General features: G+C 57.1%; 2 protein-coding genes across 9 annotated transcripts; both read left to right on the top strand.

Annotated features, from left to right (window-relative positions):
- Positions 1 to 32: 32 nt before the first annotated feature.
- TRIR (telomerase RNA component interacting RNase) lies at positions 33 to 3,188 on the top strand (the record flags this gene model as incomplete). 2 transcript variants are annotated; one of them, XM_082379782.1, is made up of 3 exons in its annotated part: positions 54 to 468; positions 2,369 to 2,446; positions 2,751 to 3,188. In XM_082379782.1, the coding sequence occupies exons 1-3, from the start codon at positions 118 to 120 to the stop codon at positions 2,856 to 2,858; spliced, it is 537 nt and encodes a 178-aa protein (XP_082235908.1). In that variant the 5' UTR covers positions 54 to 117. The 2 variants fall into 2 exon arrangements, with proteins under 2 accessions (XP_082235909.1, XP_082235908.1); XM_082379783.1 differs by lacking the exon at positions 2,751 to 3,188 and having other exon boundaries at positions 33 to 445; positions 2,369 to 2,445.
- Positions 3,189 to 7,576: 4,388 nt separating this feature from the next.
- Positions 7,577 to 21,374, top strand: TNPO2 (transportin 2). Of its 7 annotated transcripts, none has more exons than XM_082379726.1 (26): positions 7,577 to 7,849; positions 9,147 to 9,258; positions 9,917 to 9,992; positions 10,075 to 10,224; positions 10,952 to 11,058; positions 11,147 to 11,280; positions 11,374 to 11,455; positions 11,539 to 11,661; positions 11,768 to 11,886; positions 12,817 to 12,877; positions 12,978 to 13,143; positions 13,364 to 13,516; positions 14,814 to 15,039; positions 15,243 to 15,414; positions 15,895 to 15,981; positions 16,060 to 16,167; positions 16,265 to 16,423; positions 16,950 to 17,037; positions 17,223 to 17,321; positions 17,897 to 17,992; positions 18,356 to 18,431; positions 18,724 to 18,823; positions 18,903 to 18,977; positions 19,094 to 19,221; positions 19,305 to 19,475; positions 21,180 to 21,374. In XM_082379726.1, exons 2-24 carry the CDS (start codon positions 9,160 to 9,162, stop codon positions 19,199 to 19,201), a joined length of 2,664 nt encoding a protein of 887 aa, XP_082235852.1. In that variant the 5' UTR covers positions 7,577 to 7,849; positions 9,147 to 9,159; the 3' UTR covers positions 19,202 to 19,221; positions 19,305 to 19,475; positions 21,180 to 21,374. The 7 variants fall into 7 exon arrangements, with proteins under 7 accessions (XP_082235852.1, XP_082235850.1, XP_082235853.1 ...); XM_082379724.1 differs by having other exon boundaries at positions 18,326 to 18,431; XM_082379725.1 differs by lacking the exon at positions 7,577 to 7,849 and adding an exon at positions 8,178 to 8,196 and having other exon boundaries at positions 18,326 to 18,431.
- Positions 21,375 to 21,455: the final 81 nt, after the last annotated feature.

The raw sequence follows: 21,455 nt of genomic DNA, 5'->3' as shown, positions 1-21,455 counted from the left end.
GCCTGAGGGCCAGACAGGTCTTCCCGGCATGCATTGCCCGGGACGAGGCAAGTCTGGCGCCAAGCGCGGGCCCGGAGCGGCCTTCCCGGAATCCTTTGCGAGGTACCTGGCGACAAAATGGCTGCCCGAGGGAGACGGGCGGAACCTCCGGGCCGGGAGGCGCCGGGCCCCGCGGGCGGCGGCGGCGGCGGGAGCCGATGGGCTGAGTCCGGGCCCGGGACGTCGCCCGAGAGCGGGGATGATGAAGTGTCGGGCGCGGGTTCGAGCCCGGTGTCGGGCGGCGTGAACTTGTTCGCCAACGACGGCAGCTTCCTGGAGCTGTTCAAGCGGAAGATGGAGGAGGAGCAGCGGCAGCGGCAGGAGGAGCCGCCCCCGGGCCCGCAGCGACCCGACCAGCCGGCCACCGCCGCCGCCGCGGGTCCCGGGGATCCGAAGAGGAAGGGCGGCCCGGGCCCCACGCTCAGCTTCGTAAGGAGCCGCGGGGGTGGGGGCGGGCGCCAGGGCCTTCCTTGGCAGGGGGAATCGGGCTCGAGAAAGGGGATCGGGATCCAGGTCCACCCTCCGACCCCGATGAGGGAGCCGTCCGGGTCACCCGCTGAGGATTCGGAAACTGGATTCTCGACGAGAGAGGTCTGGGGGCGGAGGTGGGGACCCCCGCAGTATGCCCGCAAGAACTGGGAGCTGGGGGGAATTCCATTGGAAACAGCGCTCCGAGGATGGGGAAACCAGGATACCAGGATTCCTGTTTGAGTGGAATCCCGAACTTTGGATACTGGGACCATCTCCCACTATGGGGATGGGGGGCATAGTCAAGTCTGGAGTCTGAGCTGTGTGGATGAGAGACTCAGTCTGCTTACTGTGTGACCCTAGGAGATTTGCTTGACTTACCTGAGTCTCATTCGTCCAGTGTCCATTTATTGAGCACCTTACCTTGTGCTGGGCAGTGTGCTAGGTGATGGGTATGCTGTGTTGATTATGACAGGCATCTCTGCTTTCCTGGGGCGTCTGATCTGGCCTAACCTCATTTTCCCTGCTTGCAAAAATGGGCATCATCGCATCTTCTGATGTGATTAGCGCTGGGCCTTTCTTATAGGAAGGGCTAAACCAGTGGTTCTCAACTGGGGCCGATTCCCCTCACATCATCCCCACATTTGGCAAAGTCTGGAGACATTTTGGTTGTCAGACTGGGGGAGGGAGTGCTGTTGACATTTATGAGTAGAGGGCAGGAATGGTGCTCAACATCCTACAATGCGCAGAACAACCGTCTCCTCCCCCTCCCCAACAAAAATGATCCAGTTCAAAATGTCACTAATATATGCAATTGAGAAACTCTAGGCCAAAGAAATGGTACCTATATTGATTGTCACCTCTGAGCTTGCTTTTTCTCTGGTGTTGAGAGCAAGTTCCTGTGGTGTGGAGAACAAAGTGTGGTGTGAGAGTAACGAACTGGGGGTCAAGTTTCTTCATCCGTCAAAAATGAGTGTGAGAATAGTCCCAGCAGCGCAGGTCACTTAATGCCTGGCTGAGGGATAGAGATGGGATGTCTGTAAAGCCTGTTGCAGCCCCTGGGGCACAAGAAACCCTCAGGTCTGTGGGAGAAAACAGAGGACCAGGATGAAAGTTCAGAGTAAGACTTATGTTTGAGGAAGGGGAAGTGGCAGGACCTGGGCTGGTGTGAGAACTGGGTGGAGGCCGAGTGCCCCTCTGTGAGTGAGAATAGCAGTAGTTGTCACTGCCTGTTTCTTTGGTCATCAAGGGGCCATTTGCAGGAGCACCCTCGAAGAGGCCAGGCCCGGTTACGTGTAGGGGAACAGTGTCGCTTGGTGGTTAAGAATGCTGCTCTGTGGCCTAGACACACCTGACCCTGAATCCAGCTCCACTGTTTGCTGTCGGCATGATCCAGGGTACAGGCTTCTCCTTTTCAGAGATGTTTCCTCATCTTTACAATGGGGATCGTAACCTTCATTGTAAGGTGACTGTGAAAGTGGAAGGAGATAGTATATCCAAAGCACTTGGCACAGGGCTTAGCATACAGTAAGTGCTCAATAAAGGGAGCTGTTGCTGCCTGTGTGGTTCCTACTAGGGGAGGGTGAGGACAGCGCTCGTCCCCACCGATGTGGGAATTCTTTTCTCTCCCTGGGAGGGCAGCCCGGGGGGCCCAGGACTGCCTGGGCATCATGGGCCCAGGGCAGGCGTTGAGTCGCGTGTGCTCCTCTCTGATTGCTGCGCAGGTCGGCCGGCTGGTGGAGCTGGGCGCGGCGTCGGGACGGGCCACCGGGCCGGGCTAGGAAGGTGTAGTGGGCCTCAGCGCCGCCAAGGGCGGGCCCCGGCTCCTGTAACCGTTGCAGTCTTCTGTCCCTTCACCCAGGTGGGCAAGCGCAGAGGCGGGAACAAACTAGCCCTCAAGACGGGAATAGTAGCCAAGAAGCAGAAGACGGAGGATGAGGTGAGCAGGCTGGGTGTGGGGGGCCGCCCACGTTGCCTTTTCCTTCCAGCCTCAGTTCCTGGCCCAGGTGCCCTGTCCCTCCCTCTTCAGTATCTAGCCCTTGGATGGGTGTACTGGGTTGGGGAGGAGGGCTTTCAACAATGTTCCCAGATAACTTGATTCTCCATATCTTTACCTCACACCCAAGACCTTTGGGGTGACACTGTGGGTGGGTCAGCTGTCTCAGGACAGTCCTGACCCTGGTTCCTGGCCTCCTTGGCATCTCCTTCCCAACCCCCGTGTGTCCCTCCCCTCCCCCCAACAGGTATTAACAAGTAAAGGTGATGCATGGGCCAAGTACATGGCAGAGGTGAAAAAGTACAAAGCCCACCAGTGCGGCGATGATGATAAAACTCGGCCCCTGGTGAAATGACCCCCCTCCCTGCCTGCCCACGGCCTGGGACTCTGCGATGTACATAACTATTTAATGCAGCGGCAGCGCGGCAGCCTTTTTCCCCCAAGGACTTATATACAGAAGGAAACCGAGATGCTTCCCGCAGCTGCCGCAGCTGCGGACGATTCTCCAGGACTCTTTTTTACCTTGAGCACTTGCCTCCTGAGACTTCATAGAACAGTGGTTTACTGTCCCCTGTCTTCCCAGCTCCTCCCTCTCTCTGGCTCTTTCTGTCTTCCTCGTCTCACCCTCTCCTCCCTCCCTTTAGCCATCACTTCTGGGAAGTAAAGAACTTGACCTAGTGCTGGAGCTGTGTGCTTGGTTTGCCTTCTTTGCTGTTTTCCAACCTAAGCCCTCCCCTCATGGCTGGCACTGCACCCACCAAAGCCTGGATCTGGCCCAGTGAGGGAGGGATTTGGGGGTGTGGGGGGAGAACGAGGGTGCATCACCTCCTGTAGGCCTGAACTCTCCTCAGGTCTCACCCCTGACTTCCCCCCCACTGTTGGGTGTTCTTGTTCAGTGTCTCTTCACAGTCCCATTTGTGCTGGGCCAAAGCTGTCAGTTTGTTCAAATCAGAAGACACTGAGCACCTACCGTGTGCCTGGGTTTTTCTGGGCCCTGCGGCTGCTGCAGTGAACAGAACAGACCATGCATGCTCCCTGCCATTGTGGAAGGAAACAGACACAGATGAAAGGGGGAAGCCATTTTGGGAGGTGACTGCGAAGAAGGACAGGATAGAGGCTGCAGGGAGGGGTCTATTTTAGTTGACATCTGATCAGAGTCCTGAGGGAGGTGAGGAAGCCTGTCCCAGGGGTAGTGAACAGCCAGCATAAAGACAGGGAGAGTGCCTGGCCCTTATGGGGAGCTTTGAGGAGGCCCCTATGACTGGAGCTGGCTGAGTGAGGAGCATGGGTGGGTTATATGCAGAGCCTTGTGTGCTAGGGTGAGAATTTGGGTGAGAAACCTTTGGGGGGGTTGTGAGGTAAGGAGCAACATGATGTGTTTCATTCAGTATGTCTTAACAGGATCCCTCTGGCTGAAGGGGTCTGGGCAGAACCTGGGAGATGGAGGAGGCCAGGCCATGATCAGGCAAGGGGAGGTGATGGGGTGTTGGCAGTGGAGGAAGGAAAGAGGGCTAGGATCTGGATTCCCGTGGGGCTGCTCTGTCCTGCCAGCTACCTGTAGCCCTTCCAGGGAAGCTGGGGTTCGCCCCACTGAGTCGTATATATAATCAGGAGAAAGAATGCAAAGGGTCTTGTTTGTCCCACGTTGCAGAACATGACAGCTGATATATCAGGGGACAAGGCGTCCTAAAGGAAACCTGATGCCCCTAGTGCCCCTCTAGTACTCCTTGTACTTCTGTGTCTTCCTGGCCGCATTGCTCATCCTGCTGGAGCTGAAGGCTGCCTGGCTGCCTGCTTTCCCTGGAGCCCACAAATGTTTTAAGATGCCCTTGCCTCCTGACCCCTTTTCAAACCTATTAGACCTGGAGCAACATCTAGGCCCCCCAGCTGTGGGCCCATCTCCCAGGCCTTCCCAGGCACGAATGCTGAGCAGCTCGACACTCCTGCCCATCCTAGGGCCAGGCTCCCGTCCCTTTTACCACAGGGGAGCATCATGACTCAGGATCAGGTGGTAACCATGTGCTTGGCCCTCCACCACCCGTGGAGGCAGGGGGAGGAGGGCTGAGGTAGCACCTATCCAGCCTCACACTGCCAGATTCAGCCTGTGGGGCGTGGGGCATTCCAAATACTGAGCACCAAAACACCAAACTCCCTGTCCTAGTGGAGCAAACATTCTGGTTGGGGGAAACAGACAAGAAACAAAATACAGAACACCACATGGTTATACATTCTATGGTGGGGGAAAAAAGCATGAAAGGGGGACTGTGATGAGAGTGGGAGAGATGGCAACTTTTAAGTTGGTCGGGAATGGCCACACCATTTGTTCCAAGTCCCGAAGGAGGTGGGGCAGGCAGTGAAGATGGTCCTTGGAAGAGTGTTCAGGCTAAAGGAACAGCAGGTGCAAAGACCCTGAGCTGAAACCACGCCCGGCTTGAAGAGTGAGCAAACAGCCTTTGGAACAGGCAACATGTCCCCCCTCACTTCTTGCTAACACACTGTAAGGCTTGTCTGGTTTATTTTCCACATCACCTCAAAGGTCTCCCTCCTACTTTCAGGATGCTGAGCTGGCCCAAGTGTGACTTTAACCTTGGGGATGTAGTGTGGGGGAGAGGACATAGGAAGCCAATGGAGCCAACTCTACCTCCTCCTCCCTCAAAGCCACCCACAGCCTCTGGATCTTTAAAAAGAAACATAAGTGGGAGAAGTAGGTCGCCCCTGCAGCAGCTCAGCCTCTATTCTGGAGTATCAGGAGGCAGAGGGAGCTGATGGAGTCCCAGCACCTCCTTTCACTGAGCTCACCTGCCCTGACCTTGGGAAAGTCTGAAGAGGGAGGACAATCAAATTCAGGTTTTGGTCAGTCACACAGTCCCAGCTTCAAACTATTCTGGTGTCTGTTTGCTGTGTGATCTTGGGCAAGTCATTTAGCCTTTCTGTGGTTCGGGTTCTTCATCTATAAAGTAGGGATAAAATACTGAAACTCCTTGTAGAGTGAAGTTCTAAAGTAAGGGCAATGTTCATACAGCCATCGTTAACTCTGACAATCAAAGTGGCTGTTATTGCTTCTCTAGGTGAAGCAATTGGCTTGTGTTTGGGGACCGTGTTTGAGAAATACCTTGATAGGAAGGTGCAGTGTGATGAGATGCTCAGGCAGGGAGGCTGTTGTAAACTGAGAGGTGTTTGTCTCCCATCTCAGATTCACGGTTGGGCATCAGTTCTTTGAGTTTCTTTTTTGCACTGAGCGCTTCTAGTTGAAGTAAGTTTGCCGTGCACAGCGCTGTTGTGTACACTGACAGGAAGTAGGTGCATAATAAATACGGGGAAAAAAAATTTTTTTTTTTTTTTTATTTTCGATTCAGTACTGAAATTCACCATCTGGGGAGAGGAAGAAAGACCTGTGATCACACGAGGGCCAATACTGTGGACTATCCAGGCAGCAGGGGTTACATTATTCTGCCCGGACTCCTCTCTCCCCCGAGGCCTGCTCGGGGCCGTTGGACGCTAGACATATTAAAAGTAGGGGGTGAGCATTAACAAATTCTCTCCTGCATCTCCAACTCGCTCCCCACCTGACCCTTGTCTGAGGCAACCCCCAGCCGTGAGCAGAAAACTCCTACGGTTCGCATCCTCTCCCGAAACCTCCAGATCCCGTCCCAGCCCCTCAGCCTCATTCTTCCTTCTGCTCAACGCCCAACTCTGGGGGGCTCTCCAACCCCTCAGATTCGAGTCTCAGCCAGAGACCGTAAGCGCGGCGACGCGGGCGCACGGCAAGATGGGACTTGTAGTTCTAGGCCCTCATGATGCGTGAGGGAAGACCATTGCGCATGCGAAGGCAGCGGCCTTCCGCACGTGTCCCTCAAACCGGTTTCCTGTCTAGCGGAGCCGGCTGAGGTGGGAATCCGGTCTGCTACTTTAGGGATCCCAACTCCTGAAGTGGAGTTTGGCGCCAGCTGACCCTTCCCAAAACCCTGGCGGCCCCAGTATTCGGCAAGAGAGGCCTTAGGTACCTGTTTTTCATGAATGAACGGAGCCAGGACTGACTTTGCCAATGGCAAGTGGACTGAGAAAACTGTCCCCCTCCTCCAGGCTGGGGCAAGAATGGACCTGTGCCTCTCCCGAGGCCAAAACGTCCCTCAGGGCAGGGCTGGGTTGTTCTTTGGGATTAGAGCCCTAGTTGATTCAGTAAATTCAGTAAATATTGGTTTAGGGAGGGGCCAAATACAGTAAAAGGACGGCCTTGAGCCTCGGAGTAAAAGCCACGTTTTTGAGCAATTTACTGCAGGTCTTGTAATGCTTAACTTGGATTATCTCTAACCCAGCAAACTATTCTTATACCCATTCGACAAATGGGGAAACTAAAGCTCCGAGGGGCAGAAGGTCGCCCAACTTTGTCAGCAGGGCGGAGACGTGGGGAGGGGGGAACGGGGACGCTCATGCTCCTCCCTACTCCACTTTACTCTTAAGAGAAAGAAAAGGGGTGCCCTACTTTGTCCTCAGACGGCGCAAGAATCACGGAATGTCTTTTTTCATCTTCCTTCCCTTACCTAAATTTCCTTAACTGTTTCACTTCATTCAGCCTCAGGGATCGAAAGGAGATAGGCCTTTTGCTCTCGCGTTTATTTTATTAGGTCATTTCGTTTAAAATTTTATATCCTCGTGGGTTTTTTTTTTCCCATATCCTTTTAAAAGTTGTCAAACAGTGCTGAAAAATAAATAACGCAAAATATGGCAGAGGCTTCTTCAGGAACCCAGCCCGTCTCAGGCACTCCCTTTGTCTGGCTTTCCCTCCTTTGTCTCGGGTATAATGTCCATCCCAGGCTCAGTCCCCTCCACTCTTTCTCCGCACGCACATGTACTCCTCCCAAGTACCGTCTGGATGGAGGGAGGAAGGCACAGCTCAATTCTGAGAGGAGGGGGGTGACAAAGGCGCAGGTGGCTCTGACTGAAGGGTTTCCGGGTCCACCATACACCAAAAAGTCCCACGCGCCACCAAACTCCTAGTTCCAGAAAAGAGCTCCTGTCAGGCCAGCGTGAGACAGGCTGAGAAAACGAGATGGTGGGAGGACCGGCCGGCCAGAGAGGCCTAGAGAGCATTACTCTCTTCGGTCACGTGACCCGGCCTCCGCGGGGCCTAGGTCTCCCGGTGCCAGGCCACGTGTGACGGCTGCTTCTCCTGATTGGCTCTTCTAGACCAGTTTGAACGGCGTACGGAAGCCTCTGCGGTTCATATACGGCCGCGTTTTTTTTTTTCCTTTTTTTTTTTTTGCTCCCTCTCTTTGGCTCCCTCCTTCCTCGCGAGTCTCAGGAGAAGCCGCGGCTTAAGGCCCCGCTGCTGCTGCCCGAGGCCGGGTAAGTGAGCCTCACTCGGACCCTAACCGGCTGGGCCCCGGCTTGCGTCGACCCCCGCAGGGCTTCAGGCCTGCGCGGCGCGCGGCCCGGGCGTCGGGGCCGCGCCTGACCGAGAAAGGCCGAGAACCCGGTTGGGCCCGATTGAGGAGGAGGCAGCGAGAATGGGCTGGGGCGGGGGAGGGGGGAACCAAGCCGGGCTTAGGGGGTGGGGCCTCGGAACCGGGCCAGGTCCCGGTGCCGCGAGAATCGGGCCAGTGGGGCGGCTGGGGTCGGGCTGGAGGGGCTCTGACTGGGGGAATCGTATGGGGACTGCTTAGGGACAGATTGGGGGACGTCGCGAGGATCGGGTGTGTGTAGGGGGCTGTTTCGATGGGGCATGGTTGGGTCTGACTGGGGGAGGCCGCACTGAAAAGTTGGGGGGTTGCTTGTTGGACCCTGATAGGGAAAGGGCTTCAGACTTCGGCCTAGAGGGCTTTTCTGGGTCTGACTGCGAGGCGTCGCTGGGATCAGTTGGAGGAAATGCCCCGGGGGGTGTTTGGCCAGGTCTAATTGTGGGGAGCCGCAGGGACCGGACGAAGAGGGTTTTCGGTTCGAGGTGGTGGGAGGCTTGGTCGAACTTGATTGGGGGAAGCAGCAGTGACCCGTCAGCGGGAGTTAATGCTGCTGACTGGGGCGGGGGGTTGGAGCGCTGTGGGGGGAGGCTTTGCCAGACCTGATTGAGGAAGCGACAGGGACCCGTCCAGGGGCCTTGTGTCGCCGGATAGGTGGACTTGGTTGACTCTCCTGCGGAGAGGCATCAGGGACCTGTCTGGAGAGTGCTTTGGGTCTGATTAGGGGTAATCGCTGGACTGCGTGCCGGCACGGGAGAGACCACGGGGGCTGGGGCGCTATCGTGTTCTGGGGCAGGGCCCCTGGATGGGGAGGTGGCTGGGCCCTCGCCTAGCGGCTTCGAGGGAAGTGGAAGCCTTAGGGTCCGCAGCCGAGGGCGGCGGCATGGGCCGCGGTGGGATGAAGGCCCAGTGTTGGGTGGGATGAGGATCCGCCGGGTCCCGTCGCCACCTCGCATGGCCTGCTTCCACATACCCCCGCCCGCGCTCCCGAGCCCGCGACTGCGCGGCCGTGGATGGCGCAGCTGGCGGGGACCCCGCACTTGGGCGGGCGTGGATCGGCGGCCTCCCCCTGTCCGCCGAGGACGCTCCCGCCCTGCTACTGCCGCCACCACCTCTGCGGGGGCTCAGCCTGGGACTCACACGGAGCCCCTGGGATCCAGCGCTGATCCTGGCCCCTACCCCCGCAGTTCACCTTGCGCCATGGACTGGCAGCCAGACGAGCAGGGCCTGCAGCAGGTCCTGCAGCTGCTCAAAGACTCGCAGTCGCCCAACACAGCCACGCAGCGCATCGTGCAGGATGTATCCTTCCTTCCTTCCGGGTCTGGGGGGACGGGGCAGACATCTGCAGCTCCTGAAGGCCAGAGAGGAAGGGGTCTACTCCCTAATTCTTAGACTCTTTCTGCTGTGGCAGGAGCAGGCCTTGGCAGAGAATTAAGGATTAGGATTCTTGGGTCCCATTCCCAGAGGAAATGTGGCCCGGCAGGAGAAGGGGACACTTTTAGCTGGCGCTTGGCTTTAGTTGAGTTTCATGGGTAAAATTTCCTTTTTTCAATTGGGCATTTAAAATGCTATAAGTTAAACTTTTAAATTATTTAAACCATTAGTAAGTTTCACTTCAAAGTGTGAGTTCCCTTCTTTTTTGTTTTAAAAAAAGCATGTAACATTGGATTGCTAGTGAGTGGAGCTGCTAACTTCCTAGAGAGCTGAGTTTGCTAACCCTCTCCTGCTCTGGCCAGATCTTCAGGAGTGGTGGGAAGCTTAGGCATGCTCCCCCACCCGCTGTATGAATCTCATGTGCCTGAAATGCTGTGTTATTCTGGGCATGGGGGTTGACAGATGGGGTTCCAGGAGCTGGTTGCCTGGTCCCCATAGTCAGAAGTAGTATCAGCTATATGGCAGTAAGGGGGCTCTGCCTGGGGAAGACCTCTGTCTCCCAAGACCCTTAACAACCTAGCAGAAACTCAAACAACTGAACCAGTTTCCCGACTTCAACAACTACCTGATATTCGTCCTGACCAGACTCAAGTCGGAAGGTATGCCCTTGGTGCCTCTCCACACAAGCCTGACCCCACTTTCTCCCTTGTGGTTCCCTAAGCCTCAGCCCTCTTCCCCCAGATGAGCCAACTCGCTCTCTCAGTGGCCTTATCCTCAAGAACAACGTGAAGGCACACTACCAGAGCTTTCCACCACCTGTGGCCGACTTCATCAAACAGGAATGTCTCAACAACATCGGTGATGCCTCCTCGCTCATCCGGGCCACCATAGGTAAGAGGGTGCAGCGGGAGTCAGCCTGTGACGATGCCCTGAGCTGTCACTCTTGGCCAAGAAACTTCTCAGTGTGTTAAGGATATTGATTCACTGAATGTTCCAGCGCCGTGGATGGTAGTGTAGTACTGTTATTACTGCCATTTTACAGATGAGAAAACTGAGGCACATAGATGTTAAGGGATTTGCCTGGCAAGTAGCAGAGCTCAGAAGTGACTAGGTCAGGTCCATGCTCTGAACCATTCCCTCCTGAAACAGCTGTTCTCACTTCTGAGAACAGAACCTAGATGGCTTCTCCCTCACCTCCTCAGGTCTTTGCTCAGATATCAAGGAGTCATCTAGTAAGGCCTTCTCTAGCCACCCAATTAAAAATTGCTACCCTCATTCTCAGCACTTGCTAACCATCTTCTCTGCTTTATTTCCTCCCTTATCTCTTGGCATCTAGCTGCCCAGGTCTTTTGCTGATTTATCTTTACCTCACAGCCTCCCTCACTAGATAGTCAGGTCCTAAGGGCAGGGATTTTGTGTTTAGTTCTGTGCTGCATCCCAGGGCCTGAAACAGGGCTGGCTCACAGTAAGACTCAGAGGATCTCAAAGAGTGTGTAGGGTTACAGGGGGGTAGCGCACAGAAAGTGTGTGTGCTGGAGTGAGTGAGCAGCAAGGAGGGCTGGGGCGCCAGGCAGGCCCGCACCCAGCCTGAGGCAGCGTCCTTTCCTGGCCGCCCCAGGCATTCTCATCACCACCATCGCTTCCAAGGGCGAGCTGCAGATGTGGCCCGAGCTGCTGCCCCAGCTGTGCAACCTACTCAACTCGGAGGATTACAACACTTGTGAGGTAGGGGACGAGCCATGGCCTGCCTGCCTAAGCGGGAGCTGGGGCCAGACCGGGACCCACACCCATGTGCCTGCTCCCCTCCACTCAGGGAGCCTTCGGAGCCCTGCAGAAGATCTGCGAAGACTCATCCGAACTTCTGGACAGCGATGCCCTCAACAGGCCCCTCAACATCATGATTCCCAAGTTCCTACAGTTCTTCAAGCACTGCAGCCCCAAGATCCGGTGGGTGCGGCTCCCCTGGGGTCTGCAGGGGGCCTGGAGCAGTTGGGACGGGTGGGGTCAGGGGTGACCCATGTGCTGCCTGCCCCCTGCCAGGTCCCATGCCATCGCCTGTGTGAATCAGTTTATCATGGACCGGGCCCAGGCACTGATGGACAACATCGACACCTTCATCGAGGTGGGCCACTGGGCTGGGGAGGGGAGCAGGGGGAGGGCCGAGGGCCAAGGGCCCAGCCGCAGCTGACCCCGGCTTCCCTGCAGCATCTGTTCGCCCTGGCTGTGGATGATGACCCTGAGGTGCGGAAGAACGTGTGCCGTGCACTGGTGATGCTGCTGGAAGTGTGCATCGACAGGCTCATCCCCCACATGCACAGCATTATCCAGGTGCGCCTGGCCAGGGCCAGCCCGTGTGTGCGCTCAGGGGTGGGAGGCAGGTGGGGAGCCACCCCTAGCCGGGCCAGGCCTTAGCCTTTCTCCCATCCCACCCCAGTACATGCTGCAGAGGACCCAGGACCACGATGAGAACGTGGCCCTTGAGGCCTGCGAGTTCTGGCTGACACTGGCCGAGCAGCCCATCTGCAAGGAAGTCCTGGCCTCCCACCTGGTCCAGTGAGTGCTGCTTCTGCCCTCTGTCCCACCCCAGCCTCCACCCCTTGCCATGCCTATGCCTCTCCTTCTGGTCAGCTCCTGCGCTAGCCTCAGTCCACATCTTGTATCTCGGTTTACTTTTATTCCTGTGCACGTTTATTTTGCAAACGATAAGTATGTAGCTTTAATGACTTAAAAATTAGGTTGTTATAGGTGGAAAAAAGTGAAGAGTCAACAGAGGCTTTGGGCATAGCTGGATCCAGGCGCTCAAAGGATGTGAAAGGCGTCCGTCTGGTCTCAGATCTACTTCCTCTATGTTGACTTTGTTCTCAGGCACAGCCTTCCGTCGTCGTAGTACTGTGGCCTTCTGCAGCCTTCCAGCTCAGGAGCCTCAGAGTAAAGAAATGCTCTCTCAACCAGTATCTCCGCAAAAGTCCTAGGGCTGATCCTCCTTGACCAACTTGGATCACTTTTCTATCCCCGAGTCAGTGAGGGCTGTAACCAAAATCTCCGATCCCGAGGTGCATAGGCTCCAGCTGAGGGGGCAGGCTGCTCTGCCTGTTTGGTCCCCTAACCAGGCCGCATCCTAGGGAAGTGCCTGGTGACAGGGCCACATGTCCCTGCTTTATGGTGTGCTAGGGGTCAGGCACTATTCCAGGCTTCTCAGTGTATTCAGGGGTCAGGAATTCACTGAGTGGCCAGGGGTCTGGGTCCAGAGCCTTCCTGTGGAGCTAGGAGTAGTGTCAGCTCTGACCCAGTCACAGTGGCTGAGACTCGGCTGAGATAGTACCCGCTAAGGGAAATGAATGGGTGTAGGAGAAGCAGGATCAGTGTGTACAGTCTGCTCCTTGGCTCCCTGACCTCCTCCCCTCACCTCTGCTTCCCTCTTCGCCAGGCTGTAAGCCCCCTCTGGGGCCCCTGCATCCTGATTAACAGCCTGTCTTCCAACAGGTTGATCCCTATCCTGGTAAACGGGATGAAGTACTCAGAAATCGACATCATCCTGCTCAAGGTTAGTTAGGGCTGACCACCAGGCACAGGCAGGTGGATGAAGGCTGGGGCACTGGGGGTGGGGGCCTCTGTGGTGCTTAGCCATCTGCCTGGCTCCACAGGGGGATGTGGAGGAGGATGAGGCCGTCCCCGACAGCGAGCAGGATATCAAACCACGTTTCCATAAGTCACGCACGGTGACGCTGCCCCATGAGGCTGAGCGGCCTGATGGCTCTGAGGATGCAGAGGATGATGATGACGATGATGCTTTGTCCGACTGGAATCTGAGTAAGTGGCCTGGCCTGGGGTGAGAAGGGGCAAGTAGGGGGCAGCAAGCCCTGGGCTCCCCTCTCAGGAGGTAATCAGAAGCCTATACGGAGCAAATCATGAAGATTCTAATCATGGTCTCTGATCCCGGGGGGTACAGAGAGGAGGGCTGGTGGCCTGCCTGATGTGCCTCCCTGAGCCTGCCGCCCCTCCCCCCCCCCCATTTCCCCTCCCACCCCAGGGAAGTGCTCGGCGGCTGCACTGGACGTCCTGGCTAACGTCTTCCGGGAGGAACTGCTGCCCCACCTACTCCCCCTGCTCAAGGGCCTCCTCTTCCACCCCGAGTGGGTGGTCAAGGAGTCGGGCATCCTGGTCCTGGGCGCCATTGCTGAGGGTAAGTGACCTGCCAGCCTGGCTGCGCCTGACCTCTGATCCTCACACTGGTGTGAGACTGGGGCTGGCCCAGGCAGGCTTGTGCGGGGTGACGCCATCCCCAGGTTCTCTCCAGAGGCCTGCTCACCCCACTCCAAACAGCTCTGGGATTTGAATGTTCCCTTCAGCCCGTGGGCCTGAAAGGGACCCCCGAAAGCAAGCTCTCTCCTTAATTCTCATGGACAGGCCGTAAGCATACTTACAGCAACAATAATAAGAACAGGCACTTCCGCAGTGCTTGCCCCACAGCAGGCAGCCCTGTCCTGCGGGCTCACTACCCCCTGAGGAGGTGGGTTTCTTAGATGGGGGAACTAAGGTGCAGAGAGAATTAACGGCACTTCCCTCGTCACCCAGAGTGAAGCTGGGCCTCAAACCTGCTCTGGCTGTGAGGCTGGCCTGCCAGAATCAGAAGTGTGCAGCGGTATTTCCTTAAATTTCACACGGTGTGCTTGTGCTGTATTGACACGGTTTCCAGGTTCCCCTTGTCCCGATGGATGGGGTGTACAGCGTGAACTACCAGAGGGCTTTGCAGAACCGTTACAGGCATCACACACGACCCCCTCAGCATCCAGGCCTGCTAGAACAAGCAGAGAGGGCAGCAGGAGCCCTCACCCTGGAGAGCTTTTCAGAGTTGTCTAAGGAAATGTTTCCTCATATAATAAGTAATGTGTCTTACGTTAACAGGACACATAACATGTTACACAACGCACAGATGTATGTTAATAGACTATGTGAAGTGTTCTGCATATATAATGGGAAAAGATCTCAAGGAACTGACCCTAAAGTGGTAAAAATAGATCTCAGGGCTTGGGATTATCAGAGGGTGTGCTATTTATTATCTGTGTTCTGTAATGAAAAGAGAGACATGGTTAAGGGTTTTTAAAAAGAGAAGATGTAAAGTAGAAAAAAATCACAAACATCCAAGAAAGGTTTCAAAGGAAAGGTCCTTTCTGTCCATCTGGGTTGTTACTGCCCATAAAGCCCAAGTCAGCGTGCAACCTGGCCATCTATGAATGAACTAGTGACCAGATAAAAACATCACAAGCCCTGCAATGGGGTGGAGCTGATGGAAAGTCTTGCTCTGATGCCGTTTCCCATCCCCACCCTGCCTTTCACTGGCTCTGTGACTCTGAGCCAGTTACTTAACCTCCAAGCCTCAGTTTCCCCATCTGTCAGGTGCGGCTGATCCTCTCCCCAGGAGGGTGAATGTGGCCCGGCCCAGTTGGGCTCAGCCTTGCCTCTGTGCCGGCTCCTTGCAGGCTGCATGCAGGGCATGGTGCCCTACCTGCCAGAGCTGATCCCGCACCTCATCCAGTGCTTATCGGACAAGAAGGCCCTGGTCCGCTCCATCGCCTGCTGGACCCTGAGCCGCTATGCCCACTGGGTGGTCAGCCAGCCCCCTGACATGCACCTCAAGCCTCTGATGACGGAGCTGCTCAAGCGCATCCTGGATGGCAACAAGAGGGTACAGGAGGCGGCCTGCAGGTGACCCTCGACCCCTGCCCCCACAGCCCTCACCTCACCCGGCCCCACTGGCTGCTCTCTGGGAAGTGATGATACTCATGACCCCTGACATTGCGCTGATTTCTCACGTATTCGTACTGGCTGATCCCGAGTGCACCCTCCCTGACCCCACTCAGAGCCCAGCCCCGCCTGCGGCTGCCTGCTAAACCCCTCCCCCCTTCCAGTGCCTTCGCCACCCTGGAGGAGGAGGCCTGCACGGAGTTGGTGCCTTACCTCAGCTACATCCTGGACACCCTCGTTTTTGCCTTCGGCAAGTACCAGCACAAGAACCTGCTCATCCTCTATGATGCCATCGGCACCCTGGCCGACTCTGTGGGCCACCACCTCAACCAGCCGGTGAGACCCCACAGCGGCTCCCTCCTCCCGATCCCTGTGCCCCTTGGCATCCGGTGACCTGGCGGCGACCCGTGTCGCACGCCAGGGACGTGGCCATGACCTCGACAGGCAGACAGACAGACCCGGCCCCAGCCCTCGCCCTGCTCCCAGTCTAGTGGGGGAGACAGAGAGTTATGAGACAGCGTGGTAAGTGCTGTGCCGGGGGAGCTCAGGGGCCTGCGGGAAGCAGGAAGCGCTGACTCAGGCTCCGAGGGGCAGGAGGGGGGCGGGGGTGGGGCTCGGGATGGGTGAGAAGGGAGTGAACTAGAAGGGCCTGGAGGTCTGGCTGGATGGCGAGGCCTCGCAAGGCCCCATGAACCAAAGCGAGGAGCCTAGACCTCATTGCTCAGATGACGGGCACCTCTGAGTCACAGGGAGCCCTGCTGGTTCCCAGGCCACCACCCATACCCAGAGAGCCCCAACTTCCTGCTCCCCTTCCAGGAATACATCCAGAAGCTGATGCCTCCGCTGATCCAGAAGTGGAACGAGCTCAAGGATGAAGACAAGGACCTCTTCCCTCTGCTGGAGGTGGGTGAGCTCCAGGCCCTCTCCCGAGGCCCCGTCCCACCCACCTGAGCTCACCTCTCCTGCCCTCCTCCCCGCCAGTGCCTGTCATCAGTGGCCACCGCCCTGCAGAGTGGCTTCCTGCCCTACTGCGAGCCCGTCTACCAGCGCTGCGTTACCCTGGTGCAGAAGACGCTGGCCCAGGCCATGGTGAGCATCCCTCCACCACCACCCCACCACCCGCTCCTCTGCTGCTGCCCCAGCCTGGGCCCACTCCCCTCACCTGCCTGCCCCCTTCTGTGCCCAGATGTACACCCAGCACCCTGAGCAGTACGAGGCCCCTGACAAGGACTTCATGATCGTGGCGCTGGACCTGCTCAGCGGCCTGGCTGAGGGCCTGGGCGGGCACGTGGAGCAGCTGGTAGCCCGCAGCAACATCATGACACTGCTCTTTCAGTGCATGCAGGTGGGTGGGCCCCTCGCAGGCCTCTAAGTGGACAATGGTGACACCCAGCAGCCTTTGTGGGCTGCCTTGGGTGGACTCAGGGCCTTGGTATGCCCTGAGGACATCAGGGAGAAAGGACCTATTAAAAAAAAAAAGCTTGTAATTATTTTTAAAAGTGATTCAAATAAGACATGTAAAATCTCATTGAAAAACCCAACAATGTAGGAAATTAAAAAGTAGAAAATAGGAAATGTGAAAGCACAAGCTCCTCCGATACCGCGCCCCTACCCCCCAGCGTACTGAGGATGGGCAGCAGTTCCAAGTGCTCTCTTCTGTAGTGGTACCCTGAGCTGGGCATTCTCATTCACATGCCCCCTGAGTCCCAAATGTACGGATGGGGACTGCAGCCTTGGCACTGGGAAGTGGCAGGGTCAGGTCATGCTCCAGGAACTGTTCCCTTAGCTGCCCTGCTCTGAGGGGTTAGCTGGGATCCCGGCTGGTTGGGGGAAGGGGAGCCCGGCCACGCTGACCCTGCTCCAACCCCCAGGACTCGATGCCTGAGGTCCGGCAGAGCTCCTTCGCCCTCCTGGGAGACCTCACGAAAGCCTGCTTCATCCATGTCAAGCCCTGTATCGGTACGACCCCCATTTCGTCCTTACCCCATGACCCCAGCCCTGGCCTCAAGTGATGGAGAGATGACCTGGGAGGACTGTGACCGAACTGGGGTGTATTCGTACTGTCTGATGGGGCCTGCCCCGCAAGTTTCCAAAGCTTACCCTGGCTGGCCCTCCTGCTCAGCACCCTTCTTTCTCCCTACCAGCTGAGTTCATGCCCATCCTGGGCACCAACCTGAACCCCGAGTTCATCTCTGTCTGCAACAATGCCACCTGGGCCATTGGCGAGATCTGCATGCAAATGGGTAAGTGCCCCACAGCTGGGCAGGCCCTGTCCCTCCCCATTGGCTTGTTCCCAGCCTGGGGGCAGGAGTCTGGCTCTGACTGACAGGTTCCCTCTAGAGGGGCCTGGTGCTCCTTGAGGAAGGCTCCAGTTGGCCAGGGACAAGGGGACACCTCTGAGCATTTTCATCCGAGATGGGGACAAACGGCTGAAAGGCCATTTGTAATTGGCTTCTCCAAAGAGGCACAGGACAGGAGGCCTGTACTTATTGGACTACTTGTCACCTCCCTCCCCTCCAAGCAATTGGCTGAAAGGCCCCCTGGGATTGGTTGGGAGACTGTGACTGCTTCTCTGCTCTCTGCCTAACCCCACAGGGAGGCTGGGTAGTGTGGTCTCACCCTGGTGTCCAGCAGTGACGCCAGGGAAGCTTCTGGTGTTGGGAGGGTGTGGGTCTGTCTCTGGTTGGCCATGGACCCTAGGCAGCAGATAGCCGGAGAAGGTTGCTTGCTCCCTCACTGGTTGGCCAGTGTCTGGATACAACTAGGGTCAGTGTGGGTGGCGTGGGCTGTGTGGGGCTCTGACTGGCCTGTCCCCCAGGGGCAGAGATGCAGCCCTACGTGCAGATGGTCCTCAACAACCTGGTGGAGATCATTAACCGGCCCAACACGCCCAAGACGCTGCTGGAAAACACAGGTGGGCCCCAGGCTTGGGCCCTTGCCACCCCCTTGCCCGCCTCCTGGAGGTGGGGTATCCTGGCTGGGAGGGTAGCTGACAAGAGGCCTTGGGAAAGAACCAGGGAGGGTGACTGGAAGGGCCTGGAATGGGGCTATGGGAGGAGGCCTAAGAAAGATGTTGGCCTTTGGGGAGACCTGGGAGAGACCCAAGTGGGGTGGGGAGGAGACCCTGACCGGGCCAAGCTTGGGGGCCCAGGGAGCTAGTAGGAGCTATTCTCTTGGGGCCCGTGGGGCGGGGCTGGTGTCTCGTGCTAGAGGCCCTGCCACGTACCGGGGCCGCTCGGGGTTGCAGGTCGCCTGACGAGTCCCTCTGCCATTCCAGCCATCACCATCGGCCGCCTGGGCTACGTGTGCCCACAGGAGGTGGCACCCATGCTGCAGCAGTTCATCCGGCCTTGGTGTGTGCCCACCTGTGTGGGGCCTGCCGTACGGTGGGCTGGGCAGTGGGGGGAGGTTGGGACAGGCCCGACCCAGTCCCTCGCCTGTGCCCGCCCAGCCCTACCCTGCCCACCCGTGGATGCCCGACCCAGCCCCACCGAGCCCTGATCTCCTGCTTCCCCCACGCCTCACAGATACATGTCCCATCCCAGCCCCACCACCCACTGGCCCGCCGCTCCCCGCTGTCCCCCACAGATGTCCACCCTGCCCCAGGCCCACTGGCTGATTCCCCACTGCTTACCTTCCCCACAGGTGCACATCCCTCAGGAACATCAGGGACAATGAGGAGAAGGACTCGGCCTTCCGAGGCATCTGCATGATGATAGGCGTCAACCCCGGGGGTGTCGTGCAGGTTGGGGCAGCTGGGCTCTGAGGGAAGTTGCTGGGGCTGGGCTTGGACGGCCCCTCACGTGGGATCCGTCACGTTTCAGGACTTTATTTTCTTCTGCGACGCTGTAGCCTCCTGGGTGAGCCCGAAGGATGACCTTCGGGACATGTTTTATAAGGTAGGGCTCCCGCTTGGCCCTGATCTAGTCTCGGAAGGCGGCAGGGTGGGGAGAGACCCAGTTCATCTTCATCTTGCTCCACTCCGGGGCGCCACTCACCCCCTCCCTCGCTGCAGATTCTCCATGGCTTCAAAGACCAAGTTGGGGAGGAAAACTGGCAGCAGTTCTCAGAGCAGTTCCCGCCGCTGCTTAAGGAGAGGCTAGCTGCCTTCTACGGGGTCTAGATGAGTACCGCGACTGCCAGGTGAGGAGGCCGTGTGCAGAGAGGGCTGGCGCTGTTGTGGGAGCCAAAGGGGCGCAGGCCCTGACCCCCTCCTCTCCTCACAGGTTTCTGTCTGCGTCGTCGTCAGAGGGGTTGCTGGGGAGCGCGCTGCGTCCAGAAGTCGCCGTGCCCTGGTCGAGGGGGGTTAGGGAGGAGTGAGTGGGACCCAAATCCAGACGCCCTCCCCGTCCATCTACCTGTCATGCCCGGCCATAGGCCGGTCAGCGGGTGGGCAGGTGGGTGGGGCCTCCACGTTCATCCTATAAATGGGAGGGGGGTGGGACTTCTTGGCAGCAAGGGCCCCTTGCTCTAATTGGGGTCACCTCAGGCAGCCTACTTGGGCCAGCCACGTGTGGGAGGGAAGAATCAACACGGCCGACCAAATCCGGCTTAGAATGAGGCAAGGGAAAAGCAGGTGGGGAGGGGGGTCCTTGTAGAGACACGTACACTCACACGTACACACGTGGCTACACGCATGTGCGGGCGCTGCAGCCAGCCAGGCTGGGCCAGCCGCCCCACCATTTCCCCGACTGCATGGAGACAGTAGAATTAGTGAACCCCTGAGTTAACTCGTAAGGCCTTCCGTGTAACCTGCATCTAGAGTTTAAGAAGCTTCTGCTGTTTTGCCGGAATTGGCGGTGATTAGGGAGGGCTGGGTGGGTTGGGGATCTCCGCTGGGACCCTGGGGCGGGGGGGGAAGAGGACGGCCACCTTGGGGCCGCCCAGTCAGCACGCACACGCTTTGGACCTGCTCCGCACACTTCTTGCCAGCTCTGTGGCAGCCTCAGTCAGTGTGTCTCCCTCCTTGTCCCGTCCCAGCCAGAAGAGTGGGGACCACCGAAGTGGCCGGGGCTGGCCAGAGGTCGCCCTTTTCTCCCTCCCCTGTGCTCCAGTGACTTTCGAAGATGCTGGGCTGGAACCTTTTCCCCCTGAGGAGAGTTGGGGGCAGCCAGAGCTGCTGACATCTACCCCTGTGTCTCTCCTTAAGCAAGTCTGTTTCAAAGGCAGTCCGTTTCTCTGCTTCCGAGAGCCCTCTTCCAGGCCTGGGTTTTAACACAAGGGCCAAGGCTGAGGCATTTAATTGATGGTGATAGAAAACAAAGGCTTATGCTTTGCCAGCAAGAGGGAAACCGAAGGCTTGGAGGAAGGGAAGGGTGGTGTATTCCCTTACCCCACTCTGGCCCTGGGACTTCCTGATCATCACAGCTCCCAGTAGGCCCCAAGACCCCACCAGATTGGGATAGTGATCCTAGGGAAACTTCTGGGATTGGTTGGGGATGCAGTCACAGTGGGAGAGGCTCCCCTAGAGAGAGGGGGTGTGGTTACTTCCCAGTTGGCCTCAAAACTGAAACCAAGCCTTGAAGCCCCCTTAATGTTGTTTTCCTCTTCCCTGCTTTCTACTTCTCTGGGGGCCTCTTTTTGCGGTTTTGGGGGTTTGACTGGATTCCTGCATTCTGGGGCCTGCTCCATGCATCCCTCTCGAGCACTGGATCACACCCTCATCACAGCCCTGTGTCTCCTGTCAGACAGGGTCAGGCCCCACCTCTCTTCCAAGGGGCACTTGGTGCACATTCCATAAACTCAGCTGGTTCCCCCGCTGTGAAACTCCAGCAGGTCTCTGGAAGCCATTTGTAAAAAAAAAAGAAAAGAAAAAAAAATTAAATACCATTTAATTTTCTGGTAATTCCAGTTCTTTGGAGCATCCTCTGCTGGGTCTTGGGGTGTGTGGATTGGCTGTCTGATGGGATTGGTAACCCCTTCTCCATCCAGGATGGGGGGCCTCCAACCACCTTCAGGGAAGGGGAGCCTGGTTCTAGTTATCTTTTTTCGTTTTCTTTTTTTTTTTTTTTAATTAAGAAAACTATTTAATTTTTTAATTTATTTTTTGGTTGATTTTTGCACAACGAAGTTTCAGCTTCTCAACCTTTTCCCCTGCGCAGGGCTGCGGACCCTGACTGGCCTCGATCTGCAGTCCCTCTCGTTCCCACATCCCTCCTTCCCCCTCATCCTCTTCTTCCTGCGGGCTCCCAGGGTCTGTCCATTTGTTACCGTGCTGTGCTGGGGACTGGCGCCAAGGTGGCGTGAGATTCCACTTGTGTAGAACTTTGTTGAGTAAAGATCAGTTTCTTGTGAAACCCTTGGTCTCCATCTGGCCTCTTGTGTCCTGGGCTTTGGCAGTAGAGAAGAGACGGGGAGGGGGGCCTGGGAAGTTTTAG

This window comes from Balaenoptera borealis, assembly GCF_965194805.1.
Source record: "Balaenoptera borealis genome assembly, chromosome: 2".
Classification (NCBI taxonomy): domain Eukaryota; kingdom Metazoa; phylum Chordata; class Mammalia; order Artiodactyla; family Balaenopteridae; genus Balaenoptera; species Balaenoptera borealis.
Note: the sequence above shows the minus strand (reverse complement) of the source record. Positions and strands in the feature narration are given on the sequence as shown.

What these genes read in the sequence shown, in the direction of transcription:
- TNPO2 (XM_082379722.1), top strand. Translation starts at nt 8,881, where the DNA reads ATGAGGATCCGCCGGGTCCCGTCGCCACCTCGCATGGCCTGCTTCCAC. An exon ending in CTGGCCTCCCACCTGGTCCA is followed by an intron (nt 11,887 to 12,816) that starts GTGAGTGCTGCT and finishes GTCTTCCAACAG; the next exon opens with GTTGATCCCTATCCTGGTAA. An exon ending in TCGACATCATCCTGCTCAAG is followed by an intron (nt 12,878 to 12,977) that starts GTTAGTTAGGGC and finishes CTGGCTCCACAG; the next exon opens with GGGGATGTGGAGGAGGATGA.